General features: G+C 35.7%; 1 protein-coding gene and 1 pseudogene across 1 annotated transcript; one reads left to right on the top strand and one right to left on the bottom strand.

The window, feature by feature from the left end:
• The first annotated feature begins 8,495 nt into the window (after positions 1 to 8,495).
• On the top strand, positions 8,496 to 12,407 carry LOC105796006 (DEAD-box ATP-dependent RNA helicase 31-like; annotated as a pseudogene).
• On the bottom strand, positions 12,310 to 19,656 carry LOC105762666 (uncharacterized). The gene is made up of 9 exons (XM_052633574.1): positions 18,685 to 19,656; positions 18,210 to 18,398; positions 17,777 to 17,869; positions 17,478 to 17,660; positions 17,289 to 17,391; positions 17,000 to 17,176; positions 14,091 to 16,513; positions 13,137 to 13,741; positions 12,310 to 12,719 (listed from the first exon to the last, which is right to left on the bottom strand). Exons 1-9 carry the CDS (start codon positions 18,922 to 18,924, stop codon positions 12,710 to 12,712), a joined length of 4,023 nt encoding a protein of 1,340 aa, XP_052489534.1. The 5' UTR covers positions 18,925 to 19,656; the 3' UTR covers positions 12,310 to 12,709.
• Positions 19,657 to 21,142: the final 1,486 nt, after the last annotated feature.

Here is a 21,142-nt window from a genome sequence, read left to right as displayed (position 1 = left end):
TCAACCTACCAGAAGGGACGTGTGATTATGGAAGATTCTAGGCACTTCGATTCCTATGCGCATATGTAATTGCCGTATGCGCGAATGTATGAATTGAGTAGACACCTCATATCAACGATGTGTATGGAGTGGAATGCATTTACAATGTATGGAGACCTAAATTTCCACCCATACCAAATAAGAATGTATGGCTTCCATGTCCAGTATGCCATTCGAGTTGGCCCCAAACATGAACTTGTGTCGCATCCCGAAAGGTCGTCCGACTTCCACTCGGGTACGCACGAATATGAATGTTCGAGAGAGGGAAAACCAGCAAAGGTTATGTGGGTATTGTAGAAACTTAAGACATATGAAGGAAACATGTTCTGTATTGAGGGATACAATGGTGCCTCAACATTGGTAGCATTCATTTTTTTCAGCTATACAAAATTGATTACCAAGCTTCTTCTTTTTTTGTGTACAAAAATTTTTCTTTCTTTTTACCTTGCATTTCAATTGTTTTTGCCACTGTCTACTAACATTTACATAGTGTAAAAATTCCTACTTTAAGCGCTACTTCAAGTACCTTTATTAATCACTAGTTCAATAAAGGTACCTATCCAAAGTTGCATATTTCATATCAAATATTATATATGGAAATTTACGTATAATTTACATTAGAATTTAACAAAAACAAGTATGAGTTGCAATAGAAATATACAAAAAAAAATGATCATTTCTTTATTGATGTCATTTATATTTACATCGCAATAAGCAAATCAAAAAGACATCATCAATGGCGTCGGCCTGAATGTGTGCCACAAGGTGAATGCTGACAGGGGCGCGTAAGATTTTTGCGTACAACTAGTGGTGGCAGATCGAGTCTTGATCATGATCATCGTTCTCTCCTTCTTAGTGTTCACCTCCACCTTTGTACTTATATTGATCTCCATCGTCGTCTTCATCTTTATCTCCACCTTTGGCTTCATCTTTATCCCCACCCTTAACTTTATCTTCGTCTCTATCGCCTTACTCTGCGCTTGATGTCAGTGCCATCCTAGCCTCTCATCATATTTCCTCCACTCCATGAGAAGGTGGTTATGTCGATGACCCACCTCGATAAAACAACGATGTGATGGGTGTTTGTGACATTATCGGTGAATAATCGTACAATGTTGTAAAACTCAAATACGTTGACACTGACCTAGGCATCGATACTAATATCGATGACGACATTGGTGTCGTCATCGGTGACGATTCATGGGTCGACATATGTGTCGATATTTGTATCAGCATCGATGTCAGCATGGGGCGTAGAATGTTAAGGATGAAGGTGCCCCTAAAAACGTACTTGCAAGAGGTGTAGATGCAGGGTGCTGTAGTGGTGCATAGTGTGGTGCTTGTGAAAAAAAAATGAGGTTTGTGAAATGAATATGAATAAGTAGAGTGAACTGATCGAGATGTGGCATAGACATCGTTGGTGCTTGTTAGGTCAAAGACGAGGATGAACCTTTCACCACACCTCCTCCGGACCTACGCTATTGGGCGCTCATTGTAACCTCTTTTGACAAAGTTGTCTACTCATCACCTCCACTAATAGTAGATATGGTTTGCCAGCGACTCTGAATCAGGGTATTTACTCCAAATAGAATATCGTGTCTGATGCAAAAAAGGTTCGCGAATGGGTGGGAATTCCATCTTACAATCTCAAAATTCGATGAATTCCATATCTCTAGTGGCAGCGAAATTTCATGCCTTAATTCGAAATGTCTCATCACTCAATTCGATCCATACATCTCCACCGTCACGTACACTATAAATGGAACATTCGCGTCCCACATACTCCGAATGGCCAAAAATGTGATTGGGACACATTCTATGATATCCGGATCGGTGTATGGCATCTATTCAAACTGCAGTGCACAATTGTAAATCTAATTAATTGTAGCATGCTCTTCCAATTAACAATTCTTTTTGGAACTTTATCCTGCCCCGCTTCATCTTAGATTCCCATTTTAACTCTCATGGTCTTGCCTCCTCAAGATAACCATATTTGCGCATACATGATTTAGTGACTACATTTGCTACTGGCAGACTTACAACCGTTTTTGCTATTAAGACGAATCCCTACCTCGATCCGCTCATTCCACACTAAACTAAACATGTAATTACCATATTACCCAGTAATTTCTTTTTTTTTGGCTTAAGCCATGGCATAGACCCTTCCTCATGGAAGAAACAATCTAACATCCTCTTTTACGGCCTTGAATATGAAATTTGGAGGATGATTTATGTACCCTTTTTCCTTTGCAGACTTGCATTTAGTATAGTCTTTTAGGAACTTTCTCCATTTTAGGCCATTACCAGGAATTCCCATAACATATAGTCTCTAGTGGAATACCTCTTTTCTAGAGAGTCCCTAACGAATTTTCACAATCGTTAGTCCCAAGTAGACTTTTCCTATACTGAATAGTACTGGCGGACAACCTTTTTATTCATAATTCCTTAGCGGTCTTTCACCCGTTTAGTCGTTAGCGAACTCTCCTGTTCCTAGCAGCCTCTTTACTCACAAACCATTAGGATTAGGATCTACTTAATTGTCTCACTTTATCACACCCAATGCTGGTTTACCCACCAAACACTGGCGGGCTCATAATGGTGGTTACTTAAGTTCCTCAAAGAAAATATCTCTTCCATTTCAACTGTTGCGTTAAAATCACTTATACTAATCCCTCTTACCGTCGCAAATTGGCGAATCCCCTTATTAAACATACCCACATTTTCAGACGCTTCTACTAGTTTTTCTTACCTACGTTATTTGGCGGATTCTCTTATTATCTCGTTTGCCCGCATTCTCAAATGCACCGCAATCATCTTGTTATGATACTGGCAGCGTGAGTCATACAATAATTTCCCTTTTTGTGCCTTGACGATGACCGCATCCCAACATACCAACGTCTGAAGTGAGAATACTGCAACTAAATATATGAGTTAAGGCGGAGTCCGCAAGTATACGTGTCAAGTTGTAATATAATTTGTTTACAACGAAACACTTGGTGCAACAGCCTGTTTTTCAGTAGTTTCGATACCACAATTCCGACGAGTAAGTCTATAAATATTATTATTTAATATTTATGAGTAAAATATTATGATATAGAGAATTTGGATTTGATAATTTCATTTAATTGGACAATTAGTTAAGTACAAGTGGTTTGTCCATAAAGTTAAGTGGTTTTGAAAAATGAGGTATCGGGACCTCATTTTTGCAAATCGAGCCCGTAAATATTTTTATTTAATATTCACGGAGTTACTATATATGTGAATTAAAGTTTAGTCTGAAAATTTTTGTGATTGGATGGTTAATTTAGGTTCAAGGACTAAATTGTAAAAGTGGTAAAAGTTAATCACTATGGAATCTTAATTAATTGGAGTACCAAATAAATAATTAGACCATTGGTAAATGGTCAAATGGTGGTGATAGCCATTTATCATCCACCAAAAGGGTTAATTAAGATTAATGTTATGAATTAATGATTTATTAAACTAAATATGATTAATTAATAAGTTAATCAAATATATAAGTTAAAATTGAAAAAAAAAACATGCTCAACCTTGGTCACGTTCATGCTTGAATCTCTAAATTGGTAAGGGATTTTAATTTCGTTTCTTGAATTTTTATGTTTTTGAGATCGTTACAATTAGGTCTAACTAACCCATATCTCCATTTTCAAAATTGTTAAAGAGTTTAAAACTTGCCATCTATGAATCTTAGATTTTCTTATAGAAAATGATAAATTTGGAAGTCATGAAATGTTTAAGGACTATTTTATAAAGTGATTTTTGTTAATTTTGAACATAAGGACTAAATTATTAATATCTAAAAATTGATATGTAATTTTTGTGATTTTTATAATAGGTGGTTGTAATTGAGTGTATTTTAAATTGTTTTAAATTTTGAAGTCCAAATTTGGAAGTTATGATAAGTTTGATTTTAGGGACTAAATTGAATAAAATGTAAAAGTTTAGGAAATTGTGTAAAATAAAATTAAATGATTTTAAGCATGGATTTGAGTAATATTATGAGATTGAGATTGATATTGATATTTTTAATTTTAACTATTATATTGATCAAGTTGTTGACTTAGGTGAAAATGAAAAACTATTGAATAGTCTTTGTTAACTAAACTGCTACGGTTTTGTCAAGTAAGTTCATACTACTTCTGTGATTATAATTTGTTATTAATTGTTGTTAATTATATACATATATAAACTACTAAAATTGGAATTGAGCTATGTGGTAATGAATTGAATTTTGAGATAATTCTGATGGACCGAGTAAAGTCTCATATACGAGGTTTCAAATTGATTCTCGACTGGACCAAGCTCCAGCATTTGTTGTGGACTCGGATATACATGTTACATAGATTTAGCCTACACTGGCGATCTGTCGTCGTTTTTAAAGTTTATCCTGGATTGGTAACCTTACATGTATTTATAACCCTGGCCAGTCTATTTTATGTGTTGTCACTGGTTTTGCCCGGATGGGTAACCTAACACAGATATTTTTGTATATGATTAGCTCGGATGAGCATCATATGTTACATGCACTCGTGTACTGAGTTCTTTTACAAAGTTCCATCGAAAAATCAAAGGATATACAATGTGAAATTTATCGTCAATGTGGAGGAAATACGAACTCTGAATACTCGTATGTTTGTTATTTATTGACCATAATTTTTTGAACTATGTCGTGATAGGGATAATATTTTGAATAGCTATTTGAAATTAACTATTAAATGAGTAAGGTAAGTTATTGAATTGAATTGAATTGTATGAGCTTACAAAGTATTTTATATACTTACTTCTGTTTTTATGTTCTGTAGATTTTAGATACTCTGAACGTGTCGATCGGATCAGTTAGGAGTTCACACCTACCATCTTCTGACTCGATAGTTTTTGAAGTTTGAAAATATGGTTACTTGTGGCATGTATATAAGGTGTCTACTTTGCAAATTAACAATCATGTCTAGTACTTTGGTTATGAATAAGATTATAAGTAACCTTGATATATTAAGTGCTTGGTACCTAATTGACATTTAGTAAGTTGATGATGTTAGCCAATATTTTAATGGCATTATGTGTAAGTTTAGGTAATAGCATAACTCAATATTGAATGTTGGTAATTGTTGATGTTTAAAGTGAATGGCTTGAATGACATGAAATGGTTAAAGGCATGGTTTAATAAGGTATGATTAAATTGTGAAAATAGATTCTTATGTTTTAGGTCACTTGTTGAACTTTGCTTATTGATATCTTAGTTAAAGTAATGATGATTGTATAAGTATGGTTAGGCATGAAAAATCTTGGCATAAATGTTAATTTTTTGGATTGTTGTTGTTTTATGATTGTATTGTGATATCATTGAGGGCTATTAAATAGGTTTAGATTGAATGTTTAATTATCATGTTTTGACATGTTTTAGTGAGCTTTGAATTGGTATAAATATATGTAAATGGTATAGCTTGATTTCTAATAAAAGGTGGATGACATTACTTGAGTTTAAAGGTGTTCTGGATACACACGGTTGGTAACACGACCGTGTGCTCAGTTTAAATTTTGAAATTTAAGGTCCACACGGCATCAGCCAATTACTGAAAATAACTACTAACCTACTCAAGTCACGAATTAGTACTGTTAATCTGGAAGTAAAATGATAATAATAATAACCAAATAAATTGAATTAAACCTAAATCTATTCCTAAGTTCATGTATCAACTCTCCTATCTCTTGTTTTGACTATGCGAGTTCCTTTAGCCTAGATCCAATTGTTTTACCTAATTAATTATTGATGTGAGGTTCTAAATAGTTGGTAACCTAGCAAGGTTTCCCAACCTTCTACTAACCTAACTAGTCGACAAGAACTACTTATCTCTCGATGACACAATTCAGACTAGGGAAGGCTAAGGCTTTCACGGATAGGCAATACCGATTTCGGGTTAATTCTCATATATATGACTTTCTAAGGTCATCAAGCCTAGAGTTTAAGTTCTTCATTCCCTAACCACTGATCTACTGAGTGATGCTTGGTAGGCAATACTGATTTTGTGTTAATTCTTACCTAAATGACTTCCTAGGGTCGTCAATCTTAGGGCTTAATTGCACTCAATCAGATCTAACCAATCCAAAGTGAACTCCACCAGTCAATCAATCAATTAGATTCATACAATTGAAACAGGAAAAATATGTATAAAACATAAATTGAATCTAATCTTTACACAAACATTCAATTAACAATGTTAAATGAATAAATATAAAGAATATAATAAAAGAAAGAGATGCTCATGGATTTATCGATGAAAGTGTGGCTCCAGAACAATCTCCGCTCACGAACGTCTCACTTCAGAATAGGATCTTCTGATTACAAGAACATAACATCAACTAAGTAAAAACTAATAACAAGAATAAAAATCTAAGAACCCCCCTAATGTGTTTTCCTAAGCGAGTATTTATAGATTACATGTATTATGACCTAACTAGGTCAAGTAAGGACAGTTGAGCATGTTAATTTAGGTTACATAGATGAAAACACCCTTGCTCATTAAATTAGCCTCGTCGCAGCTGTGTCGCAATACCCTCAAGCCTGTGTCACGACATCGAAAGTAGTTTTCTTTATTCTTGGTGTCTTCAGGGCTGTGTCGCCACACCATTTAGCCTGTTTCGTGACATCCTCGGCAGACTGTTCTTTAGGTATTATGTTTGCTGTGTGCAACATCCCAGCTCTGTGTTACAACATCGAGAGCAGTCCACTATTTTTTTACCCTCAAATGATGTCTTTCACACTTAATCAACATGTTAGTATTCCCTTAGCCTCAGATTGGTCTAAAAGGTCATAAAACACATAAAAATGCTCATTTTATTCACTATGTCATAAAAAGGAAAACTTAATAAAAGATATATTAATTTGCTATAAGACTAGCTCGTTAAGTATAGAATTGGGCCTAATCCGCTACAACGAATTGTGGTAGATCAACCTCCCCCACACTTAAGTCATTACTTGTCCTCAAGCAATGTAAACATATAATTAAAAGTAAATAAAAGAAAAAGAGAAAATAGAAAAATAAACATGAAGATAAAAAAAAAAAAAAGAAAGAAAAAAATTAGCTGCAAATAAAAAGAAAAAAGAAAAAAAATTGACTTTGTTTTGACTTGGTTTCTTTCTTTAAACTAGCTAGATTTAGTGGAGATGAATATAAATAAGAACCTCATACCTAAACTCCCCCATACTTAACTTTTTGCTTGTCCTTAAGCAAACCAAATGTAGACATATAACATGCAAAAAGTAGACGTCCCTTAGATTTTATTACTACTATAAACATGGTAGTCAAATACTAAAGGTATAACGATTCTTATTGCACATGCAACTTAATTTTGATAGTTCGATGCCTTGAAAACCTTTTAAAGTAAATTAAGATTAGTTCACAAAGTTACATTATTAACAAATTAGAAGTAATTCAGTGACCAAATGTTTAATAATATCATCATTAGCATAAATCAAATAGATATGTAGCGAGATACAATCATGTGAATCAAGAATATTCATTAAGTATAATTGTTAGCAATCCTGGAAGGTTATGTACAGATAACGCTTAAGTCACATTGGTATTCTAGGTTTGTAACGTTCTAAGGCTTATGACGGTACGAGTTCAAAGTACTAATAGTTAAGTGACATAGGATGTCATTTACCCTTAAATTATATATTATCATTATTTTATATTTTAGTGATGAACAATATGAAATAAAATTAATTTTTGATCTATAATATATAGAAAAGTAAGAGCATGGTTAAACTTTTAAAATTCAAAATAATAAAAATAAAAATATTCAAATGTCAATTTTGCAATATCATAAATAATAAAATTATTTTTGTCAAGTTAATTTTTTCCAAACTCGTAGTTTATATATTCTTGATAATAATTTAAATAAACAAAATTTATATATATTATATAATCATAAACATTATATATAACAATCACTTTTTAGTTATATTATATACAATATTTTTATTAAAATAAACATAAACATATATAAAAGTTCTACTTTATATGAAACTAATTTCTATTATTTTATCATAATGTAGAAGTTAAATTAATTATTATGTTCAAAAAAATAGATAAATCTTAAAATTATACATGAATTGTGATTCAATATGTAATACTTTATATGAATTTTAATTTTGTACAATTTTATATATGAAATATTAATTTAATTTAATTTTAGTAAATTACAAACATAAGTATTGATATAACACTATTTTAACTATTCATATTGCAATAAAAAATGATATATATGATATAAAATAAACTAATACATTTATTCCTTTAAATGCATACAGTTGAATCAAAACTAAAATTTTATATATACATTTGAACCACAATCAAAATTCCATATATATAACTACACCAAATTAAAATTTATATATCAAATTATATATTACTCATACGTGGCTACGTGGATTTTTGTTTTACGACTGCTCGGACAAATATCTAATAACCTAAAACCCTAAAACTCAAGTTTTTCGGCTTCAGCCGTTATTGGGGGACATCAGTAATCGGAGCCTCTGACTGCCCGTAGGCCACTGAAAACAGAGAAGATATCCGTGCCTCGAAGGTCGTTGTCGAGGACTAGTCCAACTCAGTGACTGGGTTCGCGAGTTGGGAACCGCTCGTTCCTTGACTGACTTACTAGCGAAGACGAGGATTAGCTGCGGATAGAGCACGAAATAGAAATAGGAGTAGAGGTAGAGAGGGAGATATGGGTTCATCGAAGAGGAAAAGAAAGAGTGAGTCTGAGTCGAACATGAGTGGAACTGGGGACCCCTCGGCTAATTTGTATTCGTTGGACGGAAAAAGAATTAAGACTGGTTTCGATTCTGGAAATCCGAATGCTAGTTCCACACTGGGACCGGAGACAGGGAATCCAAGAGGTTCACCAGAGAAATTCGAGTCTTATTTGAGTGAAACAAGGCCTGTTTTTTTTTTTTAATTATCAATTTTCTGGGACATGATTCTTATTATCTAGGATTTTTTTATAAATGTCTGGTTTTTTTTCCTTGCTACGCTTGCAGATTTGATCGACTTTCACTTTCACCCATGTTACTGAATGGAGTAAAAGATCTTGGATACGAGAAGATGACCTTGGTACAGGAGGCAACTCTTCCAGCAATACTCCAAGGTTTGTTTCCATTTCGGCAATATTTATACCCAGAATTTAAGTGATAGGACCTTTGTATTCGCTACTGTCTTGTTCGTTTACTATTGAAAACTTCGATTGTTAATGGCTAAGAAGTCAAATGTGTAGCAAGAGTAGCAGCAATTTTGTGGCACTTTTAATATTTCCTTCTTGTTCAAATAGCTTTTAAAGATTAGCAATCAAATGGTTAACAGGTAGCCTCTAAATATTAAGTGCTTTTGGTTCAAGTAATTTCACATTCTCAAGTATAATATAAGATTTCGGAATAACATTTCTCTGTTTAGATTTTGTGAACCAAACAACCCTTAATATGTGTGTTATCCTTGGTTTGCCTAGCTACAATTCCAGTTGAGCTGTATGTTGGCTTGCTAATCAGCTGATGTCATGATGTTGTGAAATGATTTTACCTTTGGTTTTATTATCTGTGAATTGATTTTCTGCTGTTTTGAGTTGATATATTCCATTTTGTCATATCCAAGCAGCTAACCACATTGGTTCACAATCTTTCTCTCTCTCTAGGCAAGGATGTACTAGCCAAGGCCAAAACAGGCATGGAGAAGGCACTAGCATTTTCTGTAAGATGCTACATGTTTGAGCCACTTCGTTTATAAGGGGTTAATATTTGCTGGTCTGGTGTTATCAGTTATAAACCTTTTTTCTTCATAAGATTTAAATGATCAGGTCCTTTTCGATGGGAAAAAAAAAGAAAGAGAAATAAGTATCTACCTTGCAACAAGATTGTTGCTTTCTATGTTTTTGCTCTCTCCTTTTATCCTGTGTCACTTTCAGGGAGAGATTATTTATAGGCTTCAACAATCACTAGTTTCTCTGAAGTCAACGTGGTATCTATTGGATTCAGGAATTCTGTGAACTAATGAAACTTACTATAAACTGGTGCTGCTAATTATTAGATGTGCTGGAGTTCTTGACTTTGCTTATTGTTTCTTTCTAATTTTCAGCTTCCATTAATTGGAATTGTTTTGAAATTTCCTCGTACTAGTTCTTATTTTAAGCGGCCGTCAGCAATTAATGTCCTTGTAATGTGTCCAAATAGAGAGCTTGTAAATCAGGTTGCTTCAGAAGCTAACAACTTACTGAAGTATAGTCCCTCTTTTTGGTGTACAAGTTCTTATGGGAGGTAGAAGTGTTGCTACAGAGGGAAAAAAACCTGCGACAAAACCGTTGCGAGGTGAGTGAGTTGTAATTAATGCTTGCTTTCTTATTCATTAAGGCAATGTTGGACAAATTTTTTATCCTTACATGGTTAAACTGTTGGATTGTCATGGACTGGAATGAGATTGAGTTAAAAAAGAATCAAACTGTAGGTCCTATCCTAATGTATTGAATCAGGGAGCCATCAGTTTCCTGTCAACCCGACTCTGGGTCTTCACTTTGAGTTAATACTGCACTTACTATCAACATCTTGTACAGTAGAATGTTACATTTTATCCCATTTTAACTCTCAGGTTATTGTTGCTACACCTACAAGGCTTTGGGACCATATTGAGAATACTAGAGGATTTGAAGGGAGGCTGAGAGATGTGAATGTACTTGTACTTCATGAAGCAGATTGTTTATTAGCCATGCGTATTCGTAAAGATGTTGAAAAGATAATTGCTGCTGTTCCAGAGCAACAACGGACTCTTATTTTTTCTGCAACAGTTCCTGAAGAAGTTTCTTTCTTTATCCCTTGTGTGTATTGGATAATGATGTTTCACAAATTTGAAGAAAATGCTAAAGTTGCTAATTTGTGTGAAGGTCCATCAATTCTGCCATAATACATTGAGAAAAGATCATGAATTTATCGATATAGTTCAAGAAAGCTCTGAGGAGACACATTCACAGGTGGTTTTTCAGCCTGCTTTTTTTTTTTTTTAAAACATGGAATTCTCTTGATGTCTTCTAATTGCTTAAATTTTGGACATTCCAGGCCCAACAAATGCACTTGATTGCTCCTCTGGACAAGCGTTTTTCGCTACTGTATATTCTTCTGCAAGAACATATTGTAAATGATGTTGACTACAAGGTGCAACTTTTAATTGGACAGTTGCAGCTATAAAGGCCTTTTTTTCCCCATTCCTAAGATTGTGCTAATGTTATTAAATGTTTAGTATCGGGACTTAAAAATCAATTTCCACTTATTTGCTCACCATTTTGACAATCCTTTCGCAAAATATGTAATCTAGCAATCCATTCTGCAGGCTATTGTATTCTGCACTACTACTGCGGTAACAAGGTTGGTGGCGGAATTTCTCTGTAAGCTGAACATGAATGTTAGAGAGATTCATTCAAAGGAAAACACCAAGTCATAGCGCAAAGGTGTCTGATGAATTCCGAAAGTCAAAAGGCCTTATTCTTGTGACATCTAATTTACCTGGGGGTTGATTATCCTGATGTTACACTTGTCATACAGGTAAAAAGGCATACTTTCCCTAGTTAAAATTAAATCTCCTTTTCCTCAGTTGTATTTTGGGAAATGTACTGATCTTTTGAACCTATAGTTAAATGAGGTTATTTGCTTGCAAGTTGGAAACAGTCTGTATCCAAGTGCATTATCTCTGTCTCTAAGATTATATTCAGTCTACTGTGCAACAGTTATAACTGTTGGTTTTTTTCTTGCGAACATTTTATTATTACAGGTGGGCGCGCCATCTAATAGAGCACAGTATATACATCGGCTAGGTGGAACTGGCCATGATGGTAAAAAAGCGCAGGGAATGCTCTTGCTAGCACCATGGGAGGGTTTCTTTCTATCTAGCATCAAGGATTTGGCAATTGCAGAGGCTCCTTTGCCTTTGGTGGATCCAGACATTAATCGAAAAATACGGTTGAACAGGTGGAGGAGGTGCTTTCCGACATAGAGAAGAAGACCAAAGAGTCGGCTTATATGCGGCATGTTTTCGATATTACAGTCGTATTAAGAAGGTAGGCGAGGATAAGCATAGACTTGTGGAGCTTGCCAACGACTTGAGCAGAAGCATCGGTCTTTACAACCTTCCTGAAATCCCCACGCGCATCCTAAATGAGATGGGCCTTATGAATAGCCCTGATGTGCGCGCTACCTTAGACCACAACTGGATATTTTTAAGTACTTAATTTTGATAATTTTGTTTTATTTCACTGTAAGTACATCTAAATCATTGCAATTAATAGAGAACTCGGTTCCTTTCATTTTGTAATCCTAAGGAGCTCCTATTTCGGTTACAATGTGTAGAACCCTAAATTTAAATCTATCCTCCCGAGTCCTGCATTCTTTTCACCGTTACTCTCATCTCCTCAAAAGCAGAGCATTTAAAAAAATGATTTTATCATTCATAATGTACATACAGGCACAAGCCAATGGTTGACCATCTCGAGTGAGATGTGAACAAACATGCCTTGTAAGGGGCTTTTCACGAATGGCACTCCATTATTTCTTCCCTCTGATGGAAAAGAAAGGGGCCGAGAATCCTCATCTTCAGCCACAGATTTGGCAATAAAATCAAAGTCCTCTGTTAAAGACAAATAAATGAGATTCAGAAAACAATCTAATTGAAACAAAAGAGTTCAAAATAGAATGTCGAAGGTATGAACTTTGAAAAAGAGGGTTATGATCCACTTTTAGAATTCAATATACTTGCCATATAAGGAATAACTACTGGTCATAGACTCATGGTTTATGGCAGAGAAACAGCCGATCAGAACTATGAGCACCAGACAGGAAGAGGGTGATGCCAAGGTGGGAAGAGGAGGAGAGCAAGCAGCAATTCCCATACAGCTAATTCAAGCTGTCCATAGATACGCCATCAACTCTATTGCTAGACCAGTAAAGGCAGTTCAACAATAGCATAGATGCGGCGTGCTACTTAGGCTGACTCCTTTTGTTTAGTCTAGTAAAGAAACTATCTCAGACAAGCAAGACAAATTACCTTTGGAGGTGGGGTGAAGAAGGCTGATCTGGAGAAGACTGTTGAGCAGAGGTACCATGAAACCTTTGCTTGTCATATACCCCACCTGGGTTGCTTCCATCACTTGCCTGTGATGCTTCTTCATTCATGCCTGAGAAATCCACTGGTCCAAGAGAACCAAATTCAAGTTGTTCATCAGAGGAACCATAACCAGAATTATGATCATAGGGATACAGCATGACAACAGAAGGAATGGTAGGTCCATTTGACGACGCCCCACTGGTTTTCATGGCTGGCAGTGGATACATGTCATATTGCATGCTGGCAGAGCTACCTTGAGAAGAGTTTGCACAGACCGGTCCATTATGAGACTGGTATGAAGAAAATGAATCATGCCTATGTGAGCCCCAAGGCCTCTCAGCTCTGCTGTCATCAGCAACAGCACCCAATTGGTCACATGTGAACCTTGATTTTTCATTTTGATTGCAACTATGGCTGTACCCAGCAGCTTGTGACTTTGAATTGGCAATCCAGTTCCCATCTCTATCACCATGGTGGTCATTTCTATCATAATTATATTTTCCCCTCCTTGTATTTGCAGAATGCCGTTCTCTGATTGAAACTTTCTGAAGTAGAAAATCGTATAGAAAAATTATGAAGGCTATAGTTTTAAATGTTAAATGGCACAAAGCTAACAATATTAAGATCACTTCAAAAAACAGACTAATGTATGAATATCTTATGGCCAAGACAATATTGCATTTGAAAAGATTGTCCACTGTAACATTGTACACTAAATTAAAGGAGAACGGAAAAATTACAGGACCATGTATGTAAACATCACTCTCCAAAGCATGCAAACTGGAAAAACAGGACCATGTATGCAACCAAAATTACTTTTCAAAGAACGCAAAGTTCAGATGCAGAAATTTAAAGTCATAAAGGCTCATTAGAGAATGTCAGTATGTGTCTTACAGGATTAGGCATGTAGGTCCCAGTACCACTGCAATATCTTGGCATTTCATCAGCATGCTGTTGGTATACGCTGGCAGGTCTATTTGAAACAGATTGATGGGGAGCAGAAATAATACGAGGCCCATAATTCATAAGTTGAGAAAAGAGGTTCACATTTGATGGAGGAGGTCTCCCAGGACCATCCCATGGAAAATGACCTTGTAAATATACAGGTGGCACCACAACAGGAGAAGGATAAATCAGAGGTGGAGGATATTGTGAATTTTGGCAAAACCGTCCATACTGCAAGTTTTGCCAATGGCTAGCAATGTCACCATTAAGAATGTCAGACTTACGCTCTACTGGCTCGAGAGATGAAGCATTTCTCATAGAACTAGAAGTACTTAACACCTCAGATTGATCAAGTCCCTCAGATGATTCAAAATTCTGACAAGAATCATTGTTATCCAAACCCTCATCCCAACCAAAATGGCTTGTTGATGCATCTGGAGCTCCTGTTTCTGCTGGAATGTTGTACACAGGGCACAATACAAATGGTACTGGCGGCCCTGTTATGGTGAAGGCCAAGGGAGGAACTCCAGAATTATCCATAGTTCTTTGACCTGAACCTGGACCTAAGAGGAATGGAGTAATGGGTATCAATGGATCTGAACCACTTGTCAAGGCTGTCTCAAATCCAGATATTTGATGCCTTGGAACAGGCAAAGAACAAACTGGTTGAGGTTCAATAGTTCTTTCTGCCATATCACTGCTCACTATTGATGGTGGGTTCCAGTCTCTGCTATTGTCTTCTGCCTGAGAGGAATAGTCAGATATACTTTTACCTTTTCCACATGTAGCAGAAGGAACCGCAGAAGAAGACAATTTCCTACCCCTTTTCTCCCAAGCTGGCTTACAGACCTTTGCTGACGACCCTTCCCAAGAACTTTCTGATGAGGTTTTACTTCTGAGTGAACTTGTATGTGAAGCAGTCATGGATCTAGAACTTGTAGTTCTTTCATCAAAGAAAACATCATTACCTCGGTTATCATCTAGATGACCTTCCCTACTTGAACCTCGAGTTTCTTTAGCAAACTTCTGTTGGGTTTTAGAACTACTAGAGCTGCTTACCCTAGAAGACTGAACAAAATTATAGCCAGCTGAGGTTGAAAGTTGCTTATCATCCGACTGAAGCATTTCAATACTCCCGTTATCAAGATCAACAAAACCACCACTAGAGCCCCTGTCTTGTTCCTGCCATGAATCATGTTCCACTTCCCCTGAGTTCATTTCTGGAGAACCAAAATTTTCACTACTGGCCTCAATTGGATCCTCTGTATTTGAGGTTAATCCAATGCTAGAAAAATAATGGGCCAGAGGAGAAGAGACCAATCCTTGGGGAAACATTTGAATATTTGAAGGAAGGATTCCACCCAAATTTCTCTGATTGTATCCCATTGGTAGAGATTGGAAAGGAAAAGGTAAGTGACCTGTAGCTAAATTTAGCGGAACAGGAACCTGACCATTAAAGCCATGAGCCGTAGAAAATGCCATCATGTTCAGTAGATCTTGCTCTTCTTGATGCATTCCTTGTACACCTGGAACCAAAGAAAATTCCTGACTCATGGTTCCCAAGCCAAAATCATCTTGGAAACTATTTGGAAGACTGTTTGGATCAGCAGCAGCATCAATGCTTTGATGGCTTGATGCTTGCCTAATAGATGAAGGATCATCAGATGAAGATTTAATGTTATGCCTTTCTGCCAAACCAGATTCCATATTCTTCCCCCCGTCATTATTTGACCTCATAGAAGCAATCTGGGTTTTCCCACTCTCCGGCATTCTGTTCTGCCTTTGATTAGAGATAACTTCTCCATATGTTTCAGTAAGCTGAGGACTAGAACACGTCCTTGCAAAAAGATATCTTCCTTGAACATCAATCACCAAATTCTCTGCTTTAGAAATTCTCTGATCAGCACCGTTATGAACATTCTGATTGGAATTAGAATCCCATCTAACTTGATCAGAGGTTTTTGAGTTGCTCTTGCTACCATGACTCCTTTGACTTTGAGTACGAGAAACAGCAGAAACATCACTAATCTTACTTGTGCTTTCCAAAGGATAATTAACATGCTGTGATGAAACACCAAATGATCCTTGAACTCTTTCAGCTTGAGTTTCATGCTGTGAGGACATGTCATTTCCTTTGCTGCTTGAATTGTTTCTGATATTCTTAGATCCATGCGTGTGTTTCAAATTTGACAATCTCAAGCACCGCAGATCATTCCTTGGCGCATCAGGCCGTTGGCCACTGCCATGCCTTTCCCATGTATTCATAAAGAATTGATTTACTTCATAATACAGGTCCTCTTTGGGACAATCAAGCAATCTTGCCAATTTTTTAGCACCAAATGCAAATGCACTGCGTATCCTAAAGAAATTGCCTGGAGAATATAGAATTATTTTTATGCACAACAAAACCTATTATTAGCAGAGGATACATCCAACCAGAAAATTCACAACTCTATCTATTCCAAAAGCACTAAGCCTGAAAAGTTTTACATGTACATGGCACTATCCATCATCGACTCATGACATGCTTAATCATAAAGTTTCAGCTAAGTGCCAGAATTTTGCAGAAGTAAACAAAATCAAGATTCTAATTGTTTTCTATTACCTTTTCATCCCTGCATTGACAGTCTTTTCAACTTCCTTTTTACCAATTTAAGTTAAATATTTTGAAAAGTTCTTAATCAGGTAGCTGTATTAGAAGTTCATTGCAATGTATCACCCACAACTGAATTTGATGGCAACAAAGTATGCAGACATAGTTTTGGAAACAGAGAATGGTAAGGGAGAAGGAAGTCACAAAGACAGAGAAATCTCAAAACAATACAAGGAATAACCACTTAAAAAAGTTACAAATGTACCTTTACTAACACTACGTCCAAGATTGTTATTTAGACGCAAAGGATCGATCACATTGAAATGTTTAGAAGTGAAGGGCTGGCCCTGATTTTCTTGGCAAACAGCATATCTTGAACTGCAAGTATCAAGAAAATATTTGCTAAGTAATAACTCTCCACCATCTTTTCGAGGAGGTTCCGCTGCAAAAAAAGTATTTCAAACAATGTAATTAATACAAAAAAAAAAAAAAAAATTGGTAAGTGGAGGATTCTTATTCAAAGCTTAGAATAAGATGTCCAGAAAATGCAGTACCGGATATGTCTGGAAGCGAACGAATTGGAACAGGCCCCCATAGGCTAACACAAAAATTTTCCCAATCAAACTTGCTAAAGAACTCAAGAAAACGATACAGGACCTAAGCATGAAGACGTGAGAAAAGTCAAACAGATGTGGAGACTAACGCAAAAAGAATAAAAAAAATAGAAAGGTAAAAATGGCCACCTCAAGTGGTCCAGAAAAGGACTTATTGTAAACATGGAATATGTAAAGAACCAAGGTTTCCAAGGCATAAGTTGAGATAAGTCCATGATGAGCACCCAATATACGGCTCTCATAATAACACCATGCTTTTATCAATATGATGCTACGCTTGAACAAATGGTTCTGATTTATCAAAAGATCAACCTACACACATGGACATTAAGCTTGGTTAAAACATACACTAATACCTAAAGGTCCACCATTCCACAATTCCAAAAATAAATCTGCAGACATTAAGTGGCAGGTATTGCATCACTGACCTCTTCAAGAAAACAAAGGGTACATAATCCACCGAGCTGATTAAATGAAATGTCTACCACAATATTTTCTACTAGACACTTGATTATCTTCACCTGAAGTGCATGAGAAGAAAAAGGAAATATAAAAACAAATTCATGTGTTAAAATAACATCATCAAGCAAACATGTGAAGAATTCTACAGCTAGGTTAAAGCAAAACCTTCTACAGATAATATTAAAAATAGGAAGAATAGCATTAACACAGCAAATAAGAAGATCCCAGCCAGTAGCAAGTGTCACAAACATGCAAATTTTCATTGAAGAAATCAGGCCAAGGATACTAAAATGTTGACATAAGGATAAACAAGATATTCTAAGAATCAAGACAATCTCTGAGATTCCAGAGAAGATTCCATAGGAGTTGTGAAGAAAAGGCATCAAATCATGACTTTACCTCGGCCTGAATGTACTGAACTTCTTTCACTCGGAATTCAGCATTTTCATTTTTTTCTTCATTTTCCAGCATATCACGAACCTGATGAGCCCATGTATCCTTCAAAATTTGATTCTTACTGAAGGCTGTTAAGTCAATATCCCCATCAGGCAAATACGTCTTGAGGGGCACAGACCCAAAAGTAAACACCTATCATCAAAAGGCAAAGAAACTCAACATTAAAATTGGTATAGCATAAGTTACATTCAGCCTTCCAGTCAACATCCCGAAAAAGAAATGCAAAGATATGAACTTTTTATCCTATTTATATGAATACCCCTTATGAATTATCCACATTTAACATCTGTAACAGAGTGAATCATTCAATCATCTCCTCAACATAGAAACCAAAAATGAAGAATTAGACATATATAATTTCATAGAATGACATTCACATTAAGAAAAGAAATTATAATGGAGTGGCATTTGATTGGACCTGACAAGGGAAGCATCTAGCGATTAGGCGTTGTACATAATCCGCGACCGCATTACGGCGACTTTCCGAGGGTGAATCGGGCTGAATGCAGGCAATGAGATCAGCGGTTCTTTCCTCGGCCTTCATCCATCGCTCCGAGTCAAGTACCCGAATCACCGAGGCGGCTTCATTCGGTAACAAACCGTTCGGTAATAACCCGATGGGTGGCTGCTGTGCCGCCCACCCTTCATACTCTCCCATGCAATCCTAAACCACTTTTCCTTCCCTAATAACTTCTTAACCCTTCGAACCGCCACAACGCAACAAAAAAAAAAGACAATAATTTCAAAATAAAAAGGCAACTAATCCGAAAATAAAAGTGGTTTCTTCCAATACGTACGGTTTCCAGGTGAATATATGACTACGAAAAAAATGAACTCTGGAATTAGTTTTAGGCTTCTTCTTTTATTTTAATTAATCAGGTAACAACCTATATCGTCGTATTAACGTTTCTGAAGTAAGGAAATGGCAAGTGCAGTAAATACTGCCAAAAGGAACGGGATATTCTAATAAATTTCCCAGGTAAGTTTTCTTTTCTTTTCCTAATTGATAATAAAAATCAACAAAAATCAGATAAAAGAACCCTAGAAACTAGAAAACTAAAGCTAGGAAAAAAAAGGAAAGGGGAGAAGGAAACCTGGGAGGGCAAAAGAAAGGAAAGGGAAACAATAAAGGGAGCGGTGATATTATCAAAAACCCTAAATAGAAACTGCACCAATCCTGGAAATTGGGAAGTATTGGCGAATCATCAGAAAAAGAAGGTGAAGGAGGACGAAAAAGCAAATGCAAATGAAAATATTGGGGATAAATTTGGAAATAGGAAAAAAAGGATTGAAAATAAAAGAAAAAAGCCTACTATGGGTCGGTGGTAAAGAGTCAGAGAAAGAAGAAGAGGGAGGGAGGGGGAAGAGAATGGAGGCGTTTGGTTACAAGGATATGGGATTCCTGTCGTATTAAGAAATAGTGAGACCCAATAATATCTAATAACTAAGGCCTGGGCTGGGACACCCAAATCAAAAGCAAGGATAACAGGGAAAACGATGTTAGATTTTATTTTCATGATTTTGTGAGCGTATTTTCAATTTCTTTTTACCATCTATGTCTCCAAGGATTGATAAGGGTAGTCCTGGACTAAAGGGGTAAGTCCTCTCATCTTCTTTTTCCTCTATAATATTATTTCCTTTCTTTATTTTAAAGCTTTTGAACTAATGAAAATGTCATAGTAAATAGAACTATTAAAAAGTTCATTCACAACCATTAAAATGAGATAAATGTATGATCCCATGAAAATAAAAATTTTAAAATAACTTCTTTTATTCCACAAATGGCTACAAGGAACATGCAAAAAGCCACCCAAATGTTATATGCTCCACATTTCAAGAGAATTTACGTGAAGTTATTAATGCAGTTGGAGTATTTCTTGATGCACCACAACAGAAATATGATCCTTCCTCAAATACTTACAAGTTATGATGGCAGGACCATCCAAATTTCAATTATGGAGTAAGGCCACCATCCATTCACAACTTTCAACCAAGGTCACATGCTTGTACACAATCACTTGTCACTAGCACACAATTTTTAATAGGAGCAAAAATTAAGCATTCAGAACTTGGAGAATCAAATTAGTCAATTGACAATTTTAGTAAGTAGACTAAAATCTCTGGATAAATTGCTTTCATAAACTATTATTAATTCGAAACAAAATGTTAATGCAATTACTTTGAGAAGCTGTTGTAACACTCTATACCCGACCTAATCGTCGGGTCCGAGCTTTAAGTGCCACATTCGTTGCTGGAGCAACTATAATCCAATTATATTCAATTTATGTCAAGTAACATGAAAAAACAAGTAATATGAATATATGGTACGTCATATAATCATTACTAGGTCTTATACGAGCTTACAAAAGTTCTAAAGCTACCTCTAAGTTGAATTAAGACTAAATTGTAATGTTGGCAAATTTTCAAGTTGATATCGCGACATAGGGAATTCCTCGTCGCAACATGACATACTGTTATAACCTTGTCATGACGACTAAATTTGACGTCTCATCGTGGTCTGAAGTTTTGATCTCATCGCGACGTCATGTACTGTTTCTACAATTTCTAAATGAATATCAACTTGCAACTTTTCAGATTAACTATCAAACACAAACATTTCATATTCAACTAGTATATGTCATTCCCTAGGATTATTTCATGCATTTTAATACCTTATTGAACATTTTACTAATGCATCATCACATATAAGTTAACAATTTAGTGCATCTCATTCAAAACATATGCATTCTTACCTAATTCATCAAAGCCAAAAACCTTCAGCATTTCACACAATGCAAGCCAATTATGCAACACATAAAAAAACAATGTATAGGGAGCTACCAACATTTATGTAACGGTGTTAAAGAACATGTATG

This window comes from Gossypium raimondii, chromosome 7 (assembly GCF_025698545.1).
Source record: "Gossypium raimondii isolate GPD5lz chromosome 7, ASM2569854v1, whole genome shotgun sequence".
In the NCBI taxonomy this organism is placed as follows: domain Eukaryota; kingdom Viridiplantae; phylum Streptophyta; class Magnoliopsida; order Malvales; family Malvaceae; genus Gossypium; species Gossypium raimondii.
Note: the sequence above shows the minus strand (reverse complement) of the source record. Positions and strands in the feature narration are given on the sequence as shown.

Coding starts and splice junctions, on each gene's coding strand:
- LOC105762666 (XM_052633574.1), bottom strand. CDS start 18,924: ATGGGAGAGTATGAAGGGTGGGCGGCACAGCAGCCACCCATCGGGTTA. Junction 17,392..17,477: donor CCTTTTCTGGACCACTTGAG/GTGGCCATTTTT, acceptor CTTCATGCTTAG/GTCCTGTATCGTTTTCTTGA. Junction 16,514..16,999: donor TGGACGTAGTGTTAGTAAAG/GTACATTTGTAA, acceptor TATATTCTCCAG/GCAATTTCTTTAGGATACGC.